This window comes from Buteo buteo, chromosome 7 (assembly GCF_964188355.1).
Source record: "Buteo buteo chromosome 7, bButBut1.hap1.1, whole genome shotgun sequence".
In the NCBI taxonomy this organism is placed as follows: domain Eukaryota; kingdom Metazoa; phylum Chordata; class Aves; order Accipitriformes; family Accipitridae; genus Buteo; species Buteo buteo.
The window spans coordinates 41341177-41359340 of record NC_134177.1 but is presented as its reverse complement, the minus strand read 5'-3'; the positions used below and the strand labels follow the sequence as shown (position 1 = coordinate 41359340).

General features: G+C 58.3%; 2 protein-coding genes across 5 annotated transcripts in view; both read left to right on the top strand.

Annotated features, from left to right (window-relative positions):
- Positions 1 to 72: 72 nt before the first annotated feature.
- On the top strand, positions 73 to 7752 carry SCARF1 (scavenger receptor class F member 1). Of its 2 annotated transcripts, XM_075032652.1 has the most exons (12): positions 73 to 518; positions 699 to 922; positions 1643 to 1704; positions 2046 to 2147; positions 2266 to 2791; positions 3215 to 3433; positions 3522 to 3650; positions 3726 to 3829; positions 4044 to 4155; positions 4234 to 4358; positions 4547 to 4687; positions 5040 to 7752. In XM_075032652.1, the coding sequence occupies exons 2-12, from the start codon at positions 828 to 830 to the stop codon at positions 6044 to 6046; spliced, it is 2622 nt and encodes an 873-aa protein (XP_074888753.1). In that variant the 5' UTR covers positions 73 to 518; positions 699 to 827; the 3' UTR covers positions 6047 to 7752. The 2 variants fall into 2 exon arrangements, with proteins under 2 accessions (XP_074888753.1, XP_074888752.1); XM_075032651.1 differs by having other exon boundaries at positions 73 to 922.
- A 2235-nt stretch (positions 7753 to 9987) lies between these two features.
- SLC43A2 (solute carrier family 43 member 2) overlaps positions 9988 to 18164 on the top strand; it is a 34643-nt gene continuing 26466 nt past the window's right edge. For 2 of the 3 annotated variants that reach the window (XM_075032644.1, XM_075032646.1), the window contains exons 1-2: positions 9988 to 10058; positions 11927 to 12123. In XM_075032644.1, the coding sequence (XP_074888745.1) occupies positions 11964 to 12123 (160 nt within the window). In that variant the 5' untranslated portion in view covers positions 9988 to 10058; positions 11927 to 11963. Of the gene's footprint in view, positions 10059 to 10729; positions 12124 to 18164 lie in introns of those variants that run through there. The other variant, XM_075032645.1, reaches the window with a different exon arrangement.

The window sequence follows — 18164 nt, the reverse complement described above, 5'->3', positions numbered from 1 at the left end:
CCGGGTGATGCTGCCAGGCTTCAGCTGTGGTTCTGCGCCGTAGCCGTCGCTTTTCCTGTGTCGATGCAAAGGGCTGCGGCCGGCTGCGCTGTGCCAGACGCCGGAGCCCCTTTCGGGGGTCGGCTACGATGGGGAGCAGGGCTACGGGGGCTGCAGTGCTGGGCGCGATGGAGTTAAGTCCTGCGTGGTGGGGGGGACGGCACGCTTCCAGCCCCGCCGGCCTTGGGTAGGAAAAAGGTGTTTCCTGTGCATCTGCTGACACAAAGCTCCTGGGGAGATGGCGAGGTGGGAGAGCAGCCAGCAGCTCGAAGGCCAGCACGGGGCACGCCGTGTCCCCGTGGGGGATGTGGGGATCCCGCTTCTCGGCCCCTGCCAGGGGTCGGCAGCGCCGTGGGGCGGCTCACGGGGGTCTGGGCAGGAGGAGGGCAGCGGCTGCCTCGTGTGGGTTCTGGGGGGACGTTGGCTAAAACAGCTTTGGGAGCAATGGAGGATGGCGCAGGGGAGCGAGACGACCGCAGGTGAGATGTTCAGGCAGGCGCCAGCCCACGCATGGCTGCGCCAAGCCCCTGGACGCCCATTTCTGCTGCTAGGCTGGCAGCAAGGGCCAAAAATAGCCCGTGCGGTGGCATTCCCTGCCTCCCCCTCCCCGCCGCACCCCTGACGTCTGGATCGGGGCGCCTCCTCCCGCGTTTCCTCAGGAAGAAACCCAAGGCTGGCGGGAGGAAGAGGCCGCACCGCAGGAGGGACGGGACGGGACAGACGGGACAGACGGACGCCAGCGTGGGGCTGGGGAGCCGCCGGGACTTGGGCCCTCGTGCCCCGCCGGGATGGGGAGCGCCCGGCCCATTCTCTGCCTCCAGCTGTGGCTGTGGGTGCAGAGCTCTGCCCAGGAGCTCGACCCTGACGGCAGGAACGTCTGCAGGTAGGTGCCACGGGGGTCCCCGCTCGTGCCCTCCATCTCCTGGGGCCTCTCGGCAGCCCCAGGGGGTCACCGTCCGTCCGTCCTTCCGTGGACGGAGACCTGCAGCCCGGCATCGTATGGGTGCGGAGGCTGGGGCGATGCTGGGGAGTGCGGTTGGGCATTTGGGGCACCAAATCCCTTCTCCGGGGGTTATTTCTCATGCGCCCTCCCCGCGCGCAGGGCAACAGGGGGAAGCGGGAGCGTCGGCAAAACTTTAGTCGTGCACCGGGTGGGAAACATATGTGTGGCAAAACCCAAAGGGCTTTTGGAGCTTCGCTTTGCTGCTGCGTCGCCTCTCCCGTTGGTCTCGCCATCAACGGCAGCGCCTTTCGGCATCTTCACTTCGGTGCCTTTGCTCTGGGTCACTGGCGAAGCTTTGAGCTGGTCCCAGAGCGTCGGGGACCCGGCACGGGCTCCGTAGCGGCAGAGCCGGGCAGGCCTGCCCCACCGCCCAGCCCCGCCGCCCGCTCGGGCTTCAACCTCTTAAATTTCCTTCTATTTTGCTGGTTTCCTTCCGGAGCAATGCCCCCGGGGCCGCGCCGCCTCCCTACCCGCAGGGCCCAGCCAGGGCAAGCGCCCGCATTCGCTTCGCCTTAGCCGAAGCCGCAAAGCCGCGTGCCAACCCACGCCGGTCCCGGTACCCCTCGCCCCGGTTGACGGCCCCCCGGGTCTCTCCCGTAGGCTCCCCGCCGGCCCGGTGTGCTGCCCCGGCTGGAAGCAGGAAGGGCGGGAGTGTACGGCCGGTGAGTGATGGATGGCGACGAAGCCCAAAGTTCGGTCCCTGGGCTTGGCCGGATGGCTCCTGCGCGGCGCTGGGTTTTGGGGAGGTGGGGAGAGCCCTACAGCTCTCCCCGAGAGGCGGCGATGGGGTGCTGCACCGTGGGGACCCCCGAACACCCACCGAGGAAGGTGCTAATAGGGATGCGGCTTGGCCGGAGGGATGGAGCGGGAAGCAGGATGATGGTTTCCCCAGGAAAGTCGCCTTGGCAGGAGGTGGCCGGTGGTCCAGTGGTCCGGTAGAGGGGTATGAGGTTGGGGGGGGGGGGGCCGTCGTGCGCTGACGTGCGTGCCCTGCCGCCGACAGCGCTGTGCGAGGGGGAGGACGCCTGCGGGGCGGACGAAGTCTGCGTGAGACCCGGAGTTTGCCTCTGCAAACCCGGCTTCTTCGGAGCAGACTGCAGTTCCCGTAAGTATTTCCCCAGGGCTCAGCCCTCGCCATCCCCTTTTTGCCAGCCTGGATGCTCGGGGGGGGCTGCCGGCCTTCCCCGTCACTCCTCATCCTCGCCATCTCCTTCCCTTCGCAGCCTGCCCCGAGCGGTACTGGGGTCCCGACTGCAAGCGGAGCTGCCCGTGCCACCCCAACGGGCGCTGCGACCCGGCGAGCGGGCACTGCACCTGCGACCCCGACCACTGGGGAGGGCTCTGCCAGTTCCCCTGCCAGTGCGGTCCCCACGGCCGCTGCGACCCCCTCACCGGCGCCTGCCGTTGCGAACCGGGCTGGTGGGCGCCCACCTGCAAGAAGCAATGCCAGTGCAACCCCGCCAGCTCCCACTGCGACCCCCTCACCGGCCACTGCCGCTGCCTGCTGGGCTGGTGGGGCAGGAGGTGCAGCTTCAAATGCTCCTGCAACCTCTCGCCCTGCGCCCAGGAGACGGGCAAGTGCGAATGCAAGGCTGGGTTTTGGGGGTCGGCGTGCCAGCGACGCTGCGATTGCTTGCACGGTTCCTGCAGCCCCCTCAGCGGGCACTGCAGCTGCAATCCCGGTTACCAGGGCAGGAGCTGCCGGGACCCCTGTCCGGCAGGGAAATACGGGTTTCAGTGTGCGCACAGGTGAGCTGGGGGCAGCAGGGGGGATCCAGCGGGTACCCAGGGGCTACAGCCAGACCTTGGGGGGCAAAGTCATCATGGTTATCTCTGTCCCTTTCGCTGGGTAGGGAGACCTATCCCGGGGGGTTTGAGCATCCCTGGTTGGATGCAGCATCAGCATTGCCCCAAAAGAAACGTCCCGCTAATGCCAGCAGAAAGTGCTGGTGTCACCCTAAAATCGGGTCATCCTCGATACCGCTCCCCACGGCAATAAAGCAGCATCTCTCCCTGCTTGCCTCCTGCCCTGTCGCCGTTACAGAGCATTAAGCTTTATAGGGTATTTCCCCGTGGTCCAAACCGATGCTGAACGCCGGCGTGGGGTGAAACCTGTGTTTTGGCAGGGCTGGGGGTGGGTGTCGAGGCCTCACTGCCCTTCTGCCCGTGCAGCTGCGGGAGCTGCAAGCGCAGCCAGCCCTGCTCGCCCGTGGATGGCTTCTGCCTGGCCTGCCAGCCCGGCTGGAACGGGACCCTCTGCAAGGAACCCTGCGCGCCCGGCTTCCACGGCGAGGGCTGCCTCCAGCTGTGTCCCCGCTGCCGGCGTGGGGAGGTCTGCGACCCGGAGACGGGGTCCTGCCCGCACTGTGAACCTGGCTGGATGGGACCCAGGTACGCCCAGGATCAGGCCACCGGTCCTGGCGGGGGTGTCCCTGCTCTGGGGCGCAGCGGGCTGATGCTTCGCTCTCTGTCTCGGTAGCTGCAACAGCTCCTGCCCCGCAGGCACTTTCGGCGATGGATGCCAGCACCTCTGCCCCGAGTGCGTTGCGGGGAGCTGCGACCCCGTGTCAGGAGTTTGTATCTGCCAGGCAGGCTACTGGGGAGCCAGGTAATGCCAGGAGCGGGGCAGGGCTGGGGTCCCACTCTTCCCGGGGACATTTCCCTCCTTTCGTCTCTCTTCCAGCTGCAACGACACCTGCCCGGAAGGATATTATGGCGTGAACTGTTCCTCGCCCTGCCAGTGCTCCCGGGGGACCTGCCACCCTGTGCGGGGTGACTGCGTGTTGAGTAAGGGCAACCTCAAATTTACTCCTTAGCACCGGGCGAGGGACTGTAACATCCTTGCTGGGGAAGGTGCCGGGAGGCTGCGACGCAGCCCGGTCCTACCTGGTGCCTCCTGGTCCCACCACGAGTTGCCAGCTCCTGCGCTTTCTGTCTGGGGTGGCTCTACGGGCTTGGCAGCCGCAGGACATGCTGGACTCAACCCATCTTCTTCCCGCAGGTTTTAAGGACCACGGGGCCCTTGCAGCCGCCATCCTCGTCCCTCTCCTGCTGCTGCTGTTCTGCATCGCCTGCTGTTGCTGTGGAGCCACCCCAGCAGATGCTAGAGACAGGTATTTTTTTTATATTTTGCAACCTTCGATGCAAACCCCCGTCTCCCACGTCCCTTCACACCCATCTCCCCTGTGCAGGGCAGCCGTGCCAGATGATAGTGTGGTGGCCAGGATGAAGCACCACGTGCTGGGGGTGCTGGCGAACCTCAGCGCCATGATGCCTTGCTTTTCCCTGGGTGGCTACAAACTTCCCAAAGTCACAGGTGAAAAAGCAGAGCAACTGAGAGCCCTTCCAGTGTGTTACCCCCATCCCGTGCTCTCTGTATTGTTGCTGTCTGGGGGGAGCCTGCATCCCCCCTTGCCCCACTGCATGGCTCAGGGCAGGCGTTGCTCTCCTGCCCCAAAGCACCCCAGGGTGCTCGAGCTCAGCTGGGTGTCTTTTCCTCCCCAGTTTCCCACCACGACGCAGAAATCCCCTTCAACCCCAGCTTTATCGAGCCGCCATCAGCTGCGTGGGTTTCAGACAGCTCCTTCTCTTCCTCTTTCGACACCGACAACGAGGGACCCGAGTACTCCGTCCCTCCCAGAGAAGGTGACGTCCACGGCTGTTCCTCCCTTCCCCGGACACCCGCAGCCCTTCTGGGCTGTCTGGGGTCAATCCTGCCCCGTTATCAACCTTGGGCGTCCCAGGGATGGGTGCTGGGCAAAGGCAGCGTTTATTTTCATACCCTCGTTTTCTGTCTGCAAGGACACACCGGGGCTGTGCTTGGCCACGTGTGAAGGGACGTGCCTGGTGTGGGCAGTCCCGTTTCACAACCTTTTCCAGGGGAAACGCTCCCAGGGACAATCCTGTTGCATCAGCCCCTGTCCCAATGTCCCCAAGCGTGTCCCTGGACAGGGTGGGAAGCTCCAACAGCCCTAACTCTCGTCCCCTTCTCCCGCAGGCATCCCGCTGCTGGGGGGGGCCGAGCTGCAGGATGGGGCGTCCCCCCCCGGCGAGGTGCTCCCAGACCCGTCCGCCTTCGACTCCGAGGACGTCTCGCAGCCCTTTGCCATCCCTCGCACCTCCAGCATCGCCAGGGCTAAGCGGCCCTCCGTGTCCTTTGCCGAGGGGACGAAATTTGGGGCGGCGGAGACCCCCAGCCCTGGGCGGAAGCCCAAGACCACGTGGGGACCATCCAAGCTGTCCCCACCGCCGGGGGACGCGGCAGCCGAGCCCCCCGCTGAACGACCAGCCAGCGATTGCTACGAGAACCCCGAGCCCCTCGGCAAGGGGGAGGAAAGCCACCGGCCATCGCCCCGGGCCACCCCGGGGGGACGCCGGCGGGTGGTCTCTGGCACCAGGCATGTGGCTCAGAGAGTGGAGGCGCTTGAAGCGGCTGCAAAATCCGGCGGCTGGGAGGCGAAGGGGAAGGAGCCCAACGTCACCACCATCTACATGATGGTGGGAACGGCCGGGCAGGACCCCAAGGCGGAGGGGGGTGGCGAGGGACCGGTCCAGGCTGTGCTCAAGCGGCTGGGCAGCTTGCAGAAGGGCAAGTGGGCTGGAAAGGAGGAGTCCAAGGTGAGGAGGAGCGTGGAGGCCATCCAGAAACCACCCCGCCGGGCCCTGGCGCAGTGGAGAGACTCAGTGAATAGCTGTAAGCAGAGGGAGAGCGTCGCGGGGGCTCCCGCTGAGCCATCCTCTAGCAAGCACCAGCATCTCCCTGGGAAGAGACAGTCCCTCCTTCTCGCATCTCCCTCGCCGAAAAGCACCGGGGCCCAGGATGGGGCCAGCGATGCTGTAGGTGCCACGGAGAGGGGCAAAAGCCCCGAGTTAGTCCTCGGTGTGGAAAAGAAGGGACAGGCTGCCCCGGAGGAAGAGCCGAAATACGAGAATGTGATCAGCGGCGGTGCCGATTCATCCCCCGGCTCCGCCAAGGAGCTGCCGGCCGCCCCTGCGGCCACCTGAGCCCCCACCGCCTGGGCTGGGGCAGCGGGAGCCCAGGGGCTCCCTCCGACCCCAGCGTGGGGGGAGCAGAGGTCCCCCTCTGAGCCGTGAACCGGAGAAGCCTTGAGCCTTCCCATTGATCCCCTTTCCTCCGCGCCGCGTTGCTGGCGCGGACCCTCGCTGGCCGGCACAGCCGGTGGGACGGGTGATGCTGAGAGCGGCAGCGGTGGCAGCCCCACGGGCTTACGGTGCTTCAGGGTTGTTTTCTGCTCCCTCCCACCCTTTGTGCCCCATTTTTTTGTGTTTGCCGCAGCCCGGAGGGACAGCGATGCTCTGGATGCGGCGGTGGGACCTTCTGGTCCCTGTTGGCACCAGGCTTGGGGATACGCGTCCTCCTCGTAAAAGGGACTGGGGCTGCTGGGGGCTCTTCTGGGAAACGCACAGGCAACAACCAGTTTCACCCCATCGGTTTTTGCTGTCCTAGCTCTGGTAACGCTGCTCGGAGCCTCTTGCTGTAAAGGTGCTTCTCGCTGGAGGGAATTATTTCGTGGAGCTGGGCTGGGGAGAGGTGATGGGCTGTCACAAGCAGCTTCAGCGAAAATTAATTTTAGCTGCTTAACTCAAAGGGTATCCAGGTCTGCAGGGGTTTATCTGTGTGGCTCTGGCTTTTGTGGCAGGCTCTGGCTGCCTTCGTTTCAACGTACATGCACAGCACATGAAAAGGCTCGTGGCACGGCACGGGGTTTATCGACGGCCTTTTAAACTCCACGCAATACCAAGCCGCAATTGTGCAAGAGCAAACGTGGCAGCTGGGCTGTGACCATCAACCTGTGCACCTGGCGCTGCGCTGGCCCTGATAAGGATGAAAGCTGCACAGAAAACGGCATTTCTGCAGGTGGCCCTAAGCTCCTGCCATCTCCCAAACCTCATTCCTGCTGCAGCGACGTGTCACCGTGGGTGGCTGAGATGGGGTGAAGGTGCTGCAGCATCTCCAGCACACCCAGAGAACCTCGGGCAGCACGGGCGAGGTGCGCATGAGGGCTTTGCTGCCCTTGCAAGGTGCTTGAGAAGCCAAAGATTTGCAGCGTGAACTGGTTTTAGATGTATCTAAGTGGTAGAAGTTTCTTGTATATTTTTCTGTTATTTTGCGTGGCATGGAAATCTCTGAATGAAAATTAAATGTTACCAAAGCCCTTCAGGAGCTGGGCTTCCCAGCCGCCCTCTGAATCAAAGACATGGCCAGAAATATTCTCCAAAGTGTGGAAACTGTCAGCAGCCTTAGGCTTTCAGTTTGGGGTTTTTTTTAATGTTCTGCTTCTGTTGAATTCTGAACTCTCACTTAAGGAGCTGAGCCCAGAGCAGTGCCGGGGACCGGAGGACGGAGGGAACAGGAGTGGGCTGTGAGTGTGGGAACGCCTGCGTTGCAGGCTGCATCTCACGCGTCACGCGTGGAGCCCCATGGGAATCCTTCTTGTGGTCTGGCACTGCTGAGTTGGGGTTTAGGGTTTGGGGTGTTTTGGAAAACGGAGTGGGTTTTGCTTTTTCCCTTCTGCTTTTCGCATGTGCTTCTCTGCAGCGCAAGGCACTGAATCCCCACGGTCCCACATGGGTGAGGCTTCCAGTTTTGCAGACAGCATGCAGCACCCTTTCCTGCAGTGGTATCACCTACTGCCCTGATTATAACACCAAATATTCTGGTATACAAATAAAAATGCTCATCCTGGCAAGACTTGAGCAGCAGCCTGGTCAGACCTCTGTTCTGCCCAGGCTAGTTTTTGTTTTGTCACTATTTTGTTACGGTGGCAGGGACAGTCCCACATTTTATTTATAAGCAGCCATTTTTTCCTAATTGGTTGGATATTTTCAGCCTGTCAGCCGAGCAGCGTTGTGCCAGAAGCGAACGTCACGTGAGCCGGTTCGCCGTGGGTACGGCACGTAAATAGCTGACAGCAACCTGACAGCCTCCCCTGACGTTGAAACAAGCATCCAGCTTTGAGAAAGCGCTGCTGCCGCGGCGAGGACCTTTCACGTTCACGGGCTGAGCTGCGAGGCAGGATGTTTCCTCTGCTTGAAGATGAAACGTCTTCACCTTGTCTGGGGCGGCGCAGGGAAATCGAGCGGTGGCTTTTCGGCGCGTGGCTGCCCACGCGCACGCCTGCAGCGTGGTCGCGCCGGTGTCTTCTTGCTAGGGATGCTTCGGTCCGGCTTTGCCGCGGTTTTAATTCTGGACGCGGGAGGTCCGCAAGCCAGAGCTGATGGGTGAGGGAGGGGTTAATGTCTTCCCGCGTTGGATCTCTGACTTGCGGAATCCCGCTGCCGCAGTGGTTTGAAGCCAGGCGGTGGGAAGCTGTTCCCGTGTGCGGGTCCCGTCTGGAAGCAAAGAGGCGTCCGTCCTCTCTGCCGGGGCAGCTCTTGGCCTCGCGGAGGTAGGAACAGAGGCTCAGGCTGTCCCCCCACGGCCACAGGGGTCTGTCCCCCGATGCCGCAGCCTCGTCGTCTCCTTTCCAAAACTGCCCAGGCTCTGTCTTTGAAGAAGACCACAATCCCAGTGGCTCTGTCCGAGCCTGCTGAGAACCTGCCTGGGTGGCCGGGCAGGAGCTGTCACCTCTCTTCCAGCCTAAACTCATTCCTGGCCAGTTTCTACAAATGTGTCTTTGTGCCAGCGCTGTTCTTCAGCTTCGCTTTATTTTTTTTCCTCTCCGTGACGTTTATTTAGTCCCCGGGTGTATTTATAGATGGCAGCGGATCACCTGATAGCTTCTTTTCTCCTTCTAGGATAGGAAAACCAAGCTCCCCCCCATGCTCTTGCTGTAGCAAAGGGTTCCCGTGTCCCCAGCCAGCCTCCGAGCCCTCCTCGTGCTCTTTCCCGTCACAGTTCACGTTTCTTGGACACAACAACCAGGTCTGGGTGCTGAGGTCTCCCCGGGGCCTCGTGCTGTCTCAGCCTTCCTCTACCCCTGCTAAAAATACAGCGCCGACCCCAGCTGCCTTATTTTCTTCGGACTTTTTCTTTGTTTGTTTGTTTGCCATCACTTAAGTCCACTTTCCAGCTGTTGCAACGTTTGACCCTTCTCCCACAGCCAAGGCCGAGGAGTTTCCTCTTCCCACCCGCCGCTTTCTCAGGGATGCAGCCGTGGGTGCGTGTCCGTCTGTCCGGGCCCTCAGTTTGCCGCCGAGCGACTCAGAGACGTTTACCTCCCCTAAGCATTATTTTCATCTCTTTTGGCCGAGAAAAAAAATCCCTTATAGCGATTTCCAGGGATATAGGGCCACCTCCTCCGGCCCGGGACCTCGCCGCTGAGCGACGGCTTTATGGCGGGACCCGAAATCCCGCAGAGGAACGCGCCGAAAAAGGATTTAATGCAAAAAAAAAAAAAAAAAAAAAAGAGGGCAGAGCTCAGCTGAGCTCGGATGCAAAGCCGCTCTCGGGGTTTGCGATGGTTTTACTTTTATTTTAGGAGGCGGCTGACTCTGCTCGTGGGCCGGGGTGTCTCGAGGGCTCGTTGCCCCCCGTGCCCGGCCGTACCGTCAAGGCGATCAGCCCCGGGGGCCGTCGGTTGGGTGCCCTGCTCCCAAAATGGCCCTTTTTAACGGGAAACCGGCTTCTCCGCATCCTCCTCGGGCGGGAGAGCTGGGATTCTCAGGACGGATCCCGTAGCGGGATGAGGGCTAAGGCGGGTGCTGTTACCGAAACGGCTCCGTCTGCTCGGCCGGGACCGGACGAGCAAAAACCGTTCGGTGGGGAGCGCGGGGGTGCGGCTCTCCCGACCGGGGCCGGCGGAGACCGGCAGCAACCGGCATCGAACTCCCCGCTCCCCCGCGGGGAATTTCCCGCTGTCCCTGCGGGGACGGGCCGCGGGGGGGGGGGGGGCGGTGTTACCGGGGGGGCGCGCGGCCCCGGTGGCGGCGGCGGCGGGCGCGTTCTCATTGGCTGGAGCTACGACCAATCAGCGGCGGCTCCTGTTTGCTCCGGAGGACGGATAAAAACCCCGGGTGGGACCGCGGCGGCGCGGAGTGGGGGGTGCGGCGGAGGGTGAGTGGGGGGGTGCCATGAGGGATGAGGGGGTGTTTGGGGGGGCTGAGGGTTTGCGTGGGGTGCGGGAGTGGGGTTTGGGGGGGCGGGGCTTTGCGTGGGGTGGGGGGGGAAGAGCGGGGTGAGGTTTGCGTGGGGTGGAAGAGCGGGGTGAGGTTTGTATCGGAGGGGGGTAGCGGGGTGCGTGGGAGGGGGGTTGTGGAGGGGGGGTGCGTTGGGGTGTATTGGGGGTCGGGGGGGTGCATAGGGGGATTCGTGCGTGGGAGTGGTGTGCGGTGGAGGAAGGGGAGGGGGGTGATGGGGGGGAGCCGGGTGCATGGGGGCGATTTGCGGGTGGGGGGGGTTGGTCGGGGAAGGAGAGAGCGGGATGCAGCAGGGCTGTTTGGGGAGAGCTGGGCGCGGGGGGGATTTGGTGAGGGGAGCGCAGCCTGCGGGGGGGGGGGGTCGTGGGTGGGGAGCGGGGTGTGTTGGGGGAGAATGGGGTGCATGGGGGGGGGGTGACTGGTAGGGGAGAGAGCGGGCTGCGCCTCTTGCCACGGAGAGGTTCTGTGTGCTGAGGAAGGACGCGTGGGGCTGGGGAGGGGGCCTGCAGGGATGAGGAAGAGGAGGCGGTGGAGGAGGAAATGCGTCGTGGGCTGCGGTGGGTGGGTGGGTGGGTGTGCGTGGAGGGGCACGGCTGCAGGCTGGCTTCGTCGGGCAGGGGTCTCTGCGCCGGCAGCTGTGGCTGGAGGGGTGGCCCTGTCCTCCTGGCACCCTTGCAGGGAGGTGGGCCAGGGCCTCCTCCCCCCCCCCCCAAACCAACCCAGGGTTGGGGTCTCTGCCCTGTGGAAAACCCTGAGAAACTGTCTTGGGCCGTGGTGTGTACCCAGCTGATTTCCCCAGAGCGCCTTACTGGGGCGTGCTCCGGGCTGGGAGAAGGCTCCGCTTATCTAAAATGGCCACCTGCCTTATAGAGCCAGGGTTGGCCCCGGTGCTGAGCACCTCAGGGCTCCCCGGAGCAGCCCTTCGGCCAGCCAGCTCTGCTCCCGAATCGGCTGCTTGCTCTCGTGGGCCCCAGGGACTGGGACAGGCAGAGCTGGAGACAGTTAATCGGGACGCAGCATCTGTGGGGCGGCCCGGGGATGCCAGCGTGCTGAGGTGGAGCAGCGTGTGCCACGGGCTGTCCCGGCCGGTGCAACCTGGCTCTCTGCACAGCAAGGATGGGGCAGGATGTGGCCCACCTCGTCTTCCAGCTGGATGCTCCGGCAGTTAGGAAAAAGTGCTCCTTGATGAGCCATCTGTGGTATAAACTGCAGATGTAGGACCCGTGGCACATATAGGAGCCACGCTCACCTTCCAGAGCAGATCCGTTCTTCTCCCGTGTGGGGCAGAGCAGACCTGGTGGGTCACTAAAGCCACTGTTAGGGCCGTGGGGCTGCCTTCCCCGGTCCCAGCCTCTTCCTGCAAGTAGCCAGGAGGTTGGGGTGTTGGCTGAAGCCCCCCGTTCTGGCACGTGTTTCCTCGCTGTCTTACAAGTGGGCCGCCTGCCTCGTACAGGTGATGGGGGAGCGGGCTCCAGGCAGTTGATATTTGCTGCGTTTTCATACCTGTTGCTCGGGAAGCGGAACAGTCCTTGAACGCTCCTCTGTCGCGTGGTGTGTGCGCTGGAGGGGCTGTTCCAAGGGCACCTGTGCTCCCCCATCCCTCCAGGTAACTTGGCAAGCTGGTACCTGCAAAAACGAGTTTTACACCTGAGTGCCTTACGTTCAGCAGGCAGGTTTGCTTGCGTTCCAGTAGAGAGATCTCCTCTTAAGCCATGCTTTTTTTCACTCTTTGAGCTGCACGTGCTGTGTCTGTGGACTCGCTGGATGTTGTTCTGATTCCTGCAGGTTGACACTCTGAACGAGGCCATCTTCCCACGCAGCAATGGCACCCACACTTGCTACCGCCCATCGCCGGCGCTGGTGGATGGCATTCACAGCCATCATTGAGAACCTGCTCTTCTCTGCTGTCCTGCTGGGCTGGGGGTCCCTCCTCATCATGCTGAAGGCAGAAGGGTTTTATTCCTACCTGTGCCACGATTCAGGTAAGGATGCTCTGGAGGCTTGCGTGAATAAGTTGCTGCTGAGGTTTGCTGGTGTGGTTCCCTGTCTTAAGGTGGTGTGGAACTGGCTAGAGTAGGGCTGAGCTCCAGGTCAGTCCTGGGGTGGAAGGAAGGGATGTGTACACCTTTCCAAAACCGATGGCATCCTTGTGGTGGTGTAATGTGCCTTTAGTTGCCGTTGCTTTGCAGAGCGATTGGAAAAGAAGCCTTAAAGATTGGGTAAAGCTTTTCTTGATAGCTTTTTCCACTTGGCCATGAATTTTCCTCTGCGTGGTGGCCTGGCTGATCTCTGCAAGGGAAGGCCTGATGCGTTCTCAAAGATGACTATTTGTGGGGAGGGTGTCCTGAGTTCGTAGCAGGAAACTACAGGCACCCTTTCCTTAGTGGCAGGAGAGAAAAGAGCGTGGGTGACTATAAGGTTAGAGGAGTCCAGTGCTGCTGTTGAGGACAAGTTGCAGATGCAACTTGTAGCATTGTAAATGCTACTGATGTTTTGTTCCTCTTCCTCGTCAGACACGCAGGATGTGCTCAAACGAGGCTGTGTCTCTATGAGGGCTTGAGATCTACCTTCTGGCCCAGCCAGAGGAAGCAGGTGGCCATGTTGCAGACACAGCCTTGCAGGGAAGGAGGCAATCTTGTGGAGTGGGAAGGATAACCCTGGGAAAAACAAGGTGTAGGTGGACATATGTTCCCAGCCTAGGTATGGAGAGAATTTTGGTCTGGGGAATCCCACAGTGTGGTAGGGTGGATAGTGGGGTTAAAGGAACTTAAGGGTAAAGGTGTGGTATGGATTTGGAAAGCTGGTTTAGCGACAGAAGGTTTGCACGTGCTCAGAGAAGGGAATAGCAGAGTGAAGAGAAGAAGCAGGAGCTAGGTGTTTGGGCTCTGTCCAGAGATGTGTGATGGTGGATGAGATGAGAAGGTGGATCAGCCCATTCAGGGCTGGGGAGCATGGGGATGGAGGAGGAAGCAGTAGGGGAAGAAAGGAGCTGGAAATAAGTGCATGGGTAATGGCTGAGAATAGTGGGGGAATTCTGAAAAGTGGGGAAACAAAGTCCAAGCAAAAAGTGACTGTGAATAGTTGTGATGATACTTTGTTTTTTCCCCTCATTCATCAGCTGCTTGTTACGGTCTTTTCTTCTGCTTTGGGTGCCTTGTGGGTGGCTGCCTCAGTCCTGTGCAGCCTGGGTTGGTACATCTGGCAAACATGTATGTGTTTGCGTCTTCTACCAGCTGTAGCTCAGCTGCTTTGTCTCCATCCTGTGCTCTGCTTGAGGTGCGATGCTTCCAAGCGTGTCTGTGTCACTTGGGTCTCCGGTAGTGCTCCAGACTGTGTGAAGGAGAGTCCTCAGCGGCTGGGGACCATTTAGGACTTCTATTCAAGGTTGCTCTGTTCTCATCAAGCCATGGTGACTTTGTTACAGGCCTGTGTAAGGGATCTCATTAAACCTCTCGGGTGGAGGCTTTCTGCCACTGAGATAAAACACACGAGACTTGATAAGCAAATGCTGACTGTCTCTGAAAGCAGCCATTTTCCTATCTGCTTCCTGAGATGTGGCCTGCTGACAAGAGCCTGGCTTCACTTGGGGCCCACCTCCTACTCTTTGCTTTGATTGCTTTCAATTCATCCGCCTTTGCCCCAAATCAGCGAGATTCACCTTGGCTTCTCACCCATGTTTGTCAGTCTGTGTTTTTTCTGGCTCTCCCCATGGGAGTGCCGGTGCCACAGACCGCAGGGAAGCTGCAAATGTTTGGACTGTGGTGAAATTGCTGCCCTGGGGGCAATTTCTTCCTCCCAGAGACCAACGTGTGCCCTAAGGCAAGAGAACTTAATCCCTGAAAAGAAATTTATGTGGTCAAATGTTCTCATTGTCCTCAAGTACCTGGCCATCACTGCTGAACTCAGTGATGGCTTGTGATGAGCATGGAGGACCAGTTATGCTGGTTTCCTCGTTCATCCATGTTTACTCATTTTCCTTTCTCTGTTTTTGTCCTCATTGTAATAATCTCAGTGATTCGGTAGGGAAGAGTCCTAGGTCCAAGTGTGGGGAGAGCAGACTCCCTTGCAGCTGCCTTGCAGTGCTCACTGAATGACTGGCACCAAGCTGAGTTTGACCTTTGCTGGGATTAGGATGACCCAGTGGTTGCCTTTCTCAGCATAACCTATTGAATCCTGCAGCCTTAGTGGGTACTTGGCTGGAAGGTTGGTGCAAACAAATTATAACTGTAGCCTTTGGGCACTTGTTCCTAATGCTGCTGTGTGCATGTAAGTATTACAAAAAAAAGACTTTTCCTAATGAGCCAAAGGTTCTTGGCAGGGCTTTTCGTTTGTCAGCAAAAGCTCTTGCACTTTGTGATGCCTTCCAATGAAAGAGAAAACTAGACCTTGTCCCTTCTGCAGGCTCTTCTCTGAAGGTAGCAGCAGCTGCCCAGAAAGTGACTGCCATTCATGAGGGGCTCCTTGTCTTCCTGTTGAATCCCCTCCCCTTTCCCTGCTTGCCCTTCCTTTCTGGTATTGGTTTTTACTCTGCCACCGTGCAAACACGTGGGGTCTGCTGGACTCAACTCGGTTGCATGAAGGTGGAGATGGACACCTAGAAAAAAATCCACATCAAAATAACAAATATTTTCAACACAGTTGTGCAACAGGGTTTGAGTGGGGGGTTGTACCTGTTCTGGGTGGCAGGTTTGGCCACATCCTGAGAGGTATGTTTGAAATTTGCTGACAAGGAGTCTGGTAGTGGCACTTTGTTCCCATTTGAATTTTACTACACTACTACTTGGCCTTTAACCAACTGAAGCAGCATCTTTTATTCTGTGCAAGTGCTGATTCTGCAGTCTTTATCAGGATTCAGGCCTTATCAGCTGTTGGGGAACTTGATCTGTTCAGGGTCTAGTGTTGCTGTGATGTTACTGGGATTAGGAAGCTTGAGGCTTGGGTCTGAGATGCTTAAAAAAACCAAACTTGAACATGCTAAACTGTTCACAAAGAGCAGAGATAAGGAGCTAGTTGGACAGAGGGCCTTCCTCTAAGACAGGGCTGCAGAAAACCAAAGGGATGATAAGCTAATTCACTTACGGCAGGTTAATGCGCCTTAACACAGGAATAGGGGGAAGGTGCTGCCTTACAACCCTTTGCTCTTATTTATTTGGGGTCTGTGGTGGGGAACTTGCAGTCTGAAGGTCCCTTCCAAGCTGGTAAGATGTGATGATGGCTTGTGGAAAGGCTGCACACGTGACCCTGTAAACAGGAAAAGAGTAAATGTGGTAAAAGTTCAATTTCTACAGGAAACATGCTGTGTTGATTAGCGGCTGTTGGTAGTATCAGAGAGCTGCATGGGAAGGTGCTGGCCTGGGGCAGAATTGCTGCAAAATGAGCAGCTGGGGAGAGAATAGGAGTTTAACTGGAGACTGTGTCTCTGTTATATGAGGCTTTCAGCTGGGTCCCCAGAGGGGGGGTCCTGGAAGTGCAAGTGGATGGACTGGCAGAGAGGGGAAACCCGAATAAATTGCATTTGCAGTGGTATAAAGCAAGAACATCTCCTCCCAGTTCCCAGAAGTATGACACCATCCTGAAAAGAGAAAACATGTTCTTATGTGGGCAGACTGCAGATCAGTTGTTTGCACATGTCTTTCACTGTCGTGTTGTTTTTTTTTTAACCAATGCTCCCAGACTCTTTGGCCCTGATTTCTTTTTTTCCTGTCCCCCGCCTTTTTATGAAAGAAGCAAAAAAAAAAAAAAAAAAAAAAAAAGAGGAAAGTGAGGCTGAGCAGGCTGTGTACCACAGAGCTATTGCCAGGGTGGCTGGGGTGTCTCGCCTGCTTGGCTCAGTCTGATCCGTGAAACAAGATGAAAGGAAACCTCCTCTCTGCCGTCTCAGATGGCAGTCACTCTTGAAAAAGCCAGACTCATTCCTCTGGTAATGTGGTGTGTGCCTGGGATTTGAAGAGGTCAGCAAAGAGTAGTTAATGATTGACCCTCTCATGAAACCTACAGCACTTAATTTGGGAGAAAGGATGACTTTAAATGTTCCAGTAACAGCCTGAACAAACCCCAGCGATGAGCTTGACATAAATGATTACTGAGGCAGCCTTCCTCTCACCTAAGCTGTCATTCTTTAAATAGTAACTTGAACTACTAATTGGGCAGTAGAAATCCTGCTGCTTGTAGGGGGAGTGCTGTAAAAATAAGCAGTAAGTTCTTGTAATTGCTGATAAAGACTTGCAGCTTCTTCTAGCTTGACAGTGAGACAGCGGTGAGCGTACATGGACAGAGCCTGTGCTGCTGGCTTACCCAGGTGGCACTCCCGTGCGTCAGACCTGGCATGCTTGCATGCAGGTGGACTTGGCAGGAGAATCTGGGGAGGGCACCACTGTCAGCCCAGAGACAGCCCTTCCCCAAAGCACTGTTGCAGATGGAGCCAGGCACGTAGGAGACTTTCCCCAGCAGTGTGGCATGGACTGATCTGGAACAGGATCTGAGCTGTGATTGAGGGAAACTGCTGCTTGCTGTAACCAGGTGCATTAGGTAGGTGAGTAGTTAGGCAGGTTCTCTGCCCATTAATCTCCTCCTAGCTGCATGTCATATGCTGCCACTCGCTCTCCTGTGCTGGTGACCTGCTGGCACATGAATCTGTGCTCCCCAATGAGACAGCTCTTGGCTGGACCTTGTGCATGCTGCACACACCTGCAGCCCCTCCGAAATGTTCTATTTGTGGAGGTGGCTCAAAGGATCAGAGGATGTCAGGGTGCCAAGAGCTGCTTGATTCATTTCCATTACGCCTCAGTGGATCTTCTCTTGTTGCTCAGGGGCTGCTTCTATTTTCACAAACAATTTGTATTTCCACATAGCGCTGTTGCCTGGCCCCTCCTTGGAGCTGGGGTTGAGCAGCTGTAAACAAGGTGGTTGGTACAAGCAAGGACTGAAGCTTGGTGCCCTGTTCCCAGCCTTCCTGGCTGCAGCAAGTCTTCAGAGAGGGCCAAGTTTCCTTGCTGTTTCTGAGCTGTGTCCTCTTTGCCTCCTGGTGTTGTGGCTCATCGTGCATGCCGTCGGAGGGTCTGCTAGCAGGGGTATGCTGTGGGAGCTCCTTGGGGTCACGTTGCAACTGTACACATCAGTACATTAACAGTAATTCATCTATTCTGGCTTGAAATGCTCAATACTTCTGTTTTGAGATCTCTTCGTGGGGAGGGTTGACAGGGTCTTTTAACGCATGCAGCCAGAAATTACAAGGTCACTGCACTGTCCATGTCCCTCCACCCTTCTTCCACTCCACAGCTGAGCTATCTCTACAGAGTGCTGACACAGGGAAACCACTACTACTTTGTCACTCTTCTCCCTTCCCACCCCCCCCTTGTTTTCCTGAGTTTAACCTCTCGCCTACATCTGTTTCCTATGAATGTATCTTTGTGGAGAGCCCAAAAAGCCTTGATGCTGTGGGTGAAGCTGTGTGCCTGTGCCTGCCTCATGGAGATGCTGTCAGAAGTCAGTGTTTAAGATCCTGGGCCACACCAAGAGGAGATTGTGAGGGACAGATAGATGAAAAAGATTGAGAAGTAGTGTGAAAACTGCAGAGAGTCTCCCAAGTCTATCCAGGACTGACTTCTAAGGATGTGACTTGGGAGCCTCAGGCTGGAGTGCTGTCCTCCCTGCAGAAGGGATGCTGATGGGACATGTGGTCTTTTGGGGATATCGCTGTTGCTTACTCTGGCTATCTATGACTAGCAGGGCAAGAGAAGGGACAGATTAAGTTATCCGTCAAGAGCACGTGGCAGAGGGAAGGAACAAACAGTCATCACTGCTCACAGGTGGTTTAAGACCATCTTAGTAAAGGTGTTTTTGAGAGCAATGTAAATGGAGAGCAATGCTGTGCGCCTTCCCTGGAGTGCTGCAAGGGGACAGAGGAAGGTTTGCAGGCAGCTCGTAAGCCTCAGATATCAGTGTCTGAATTCCTGCTAATACCTGATGTCTGGAAGTTGGAGCGTGATTTGTTTGCAATGGACACAAAGCTGGGAGGGTTGTT

Excerpts from the sequence above, each read along its gene's own strand:
- SCARF1 (XM_075032652.1), top strand. The coding sequence starts at position 828 with ATGGGGAGCGCCCGGCCCATTCTCTGCCTCCAGCTGTGGCTGTGGGTG. Across the intron at positions 923-1,642 it reads GACGGCAGGAACGTCTGCAG|GCTCCCCGCCGGCCCGGTGT; the intron begins GTAGGTGCCACG and ends TCTCTCCCGTAG. Across the intron at positions 3,830-4,043 it reads GCGGGGTGACTGCGTGTTGA|GTTTTAAGGACCACGGGGCC; the intron begins GTAAGGGCAACC and ends TTCTTCCCGCAG.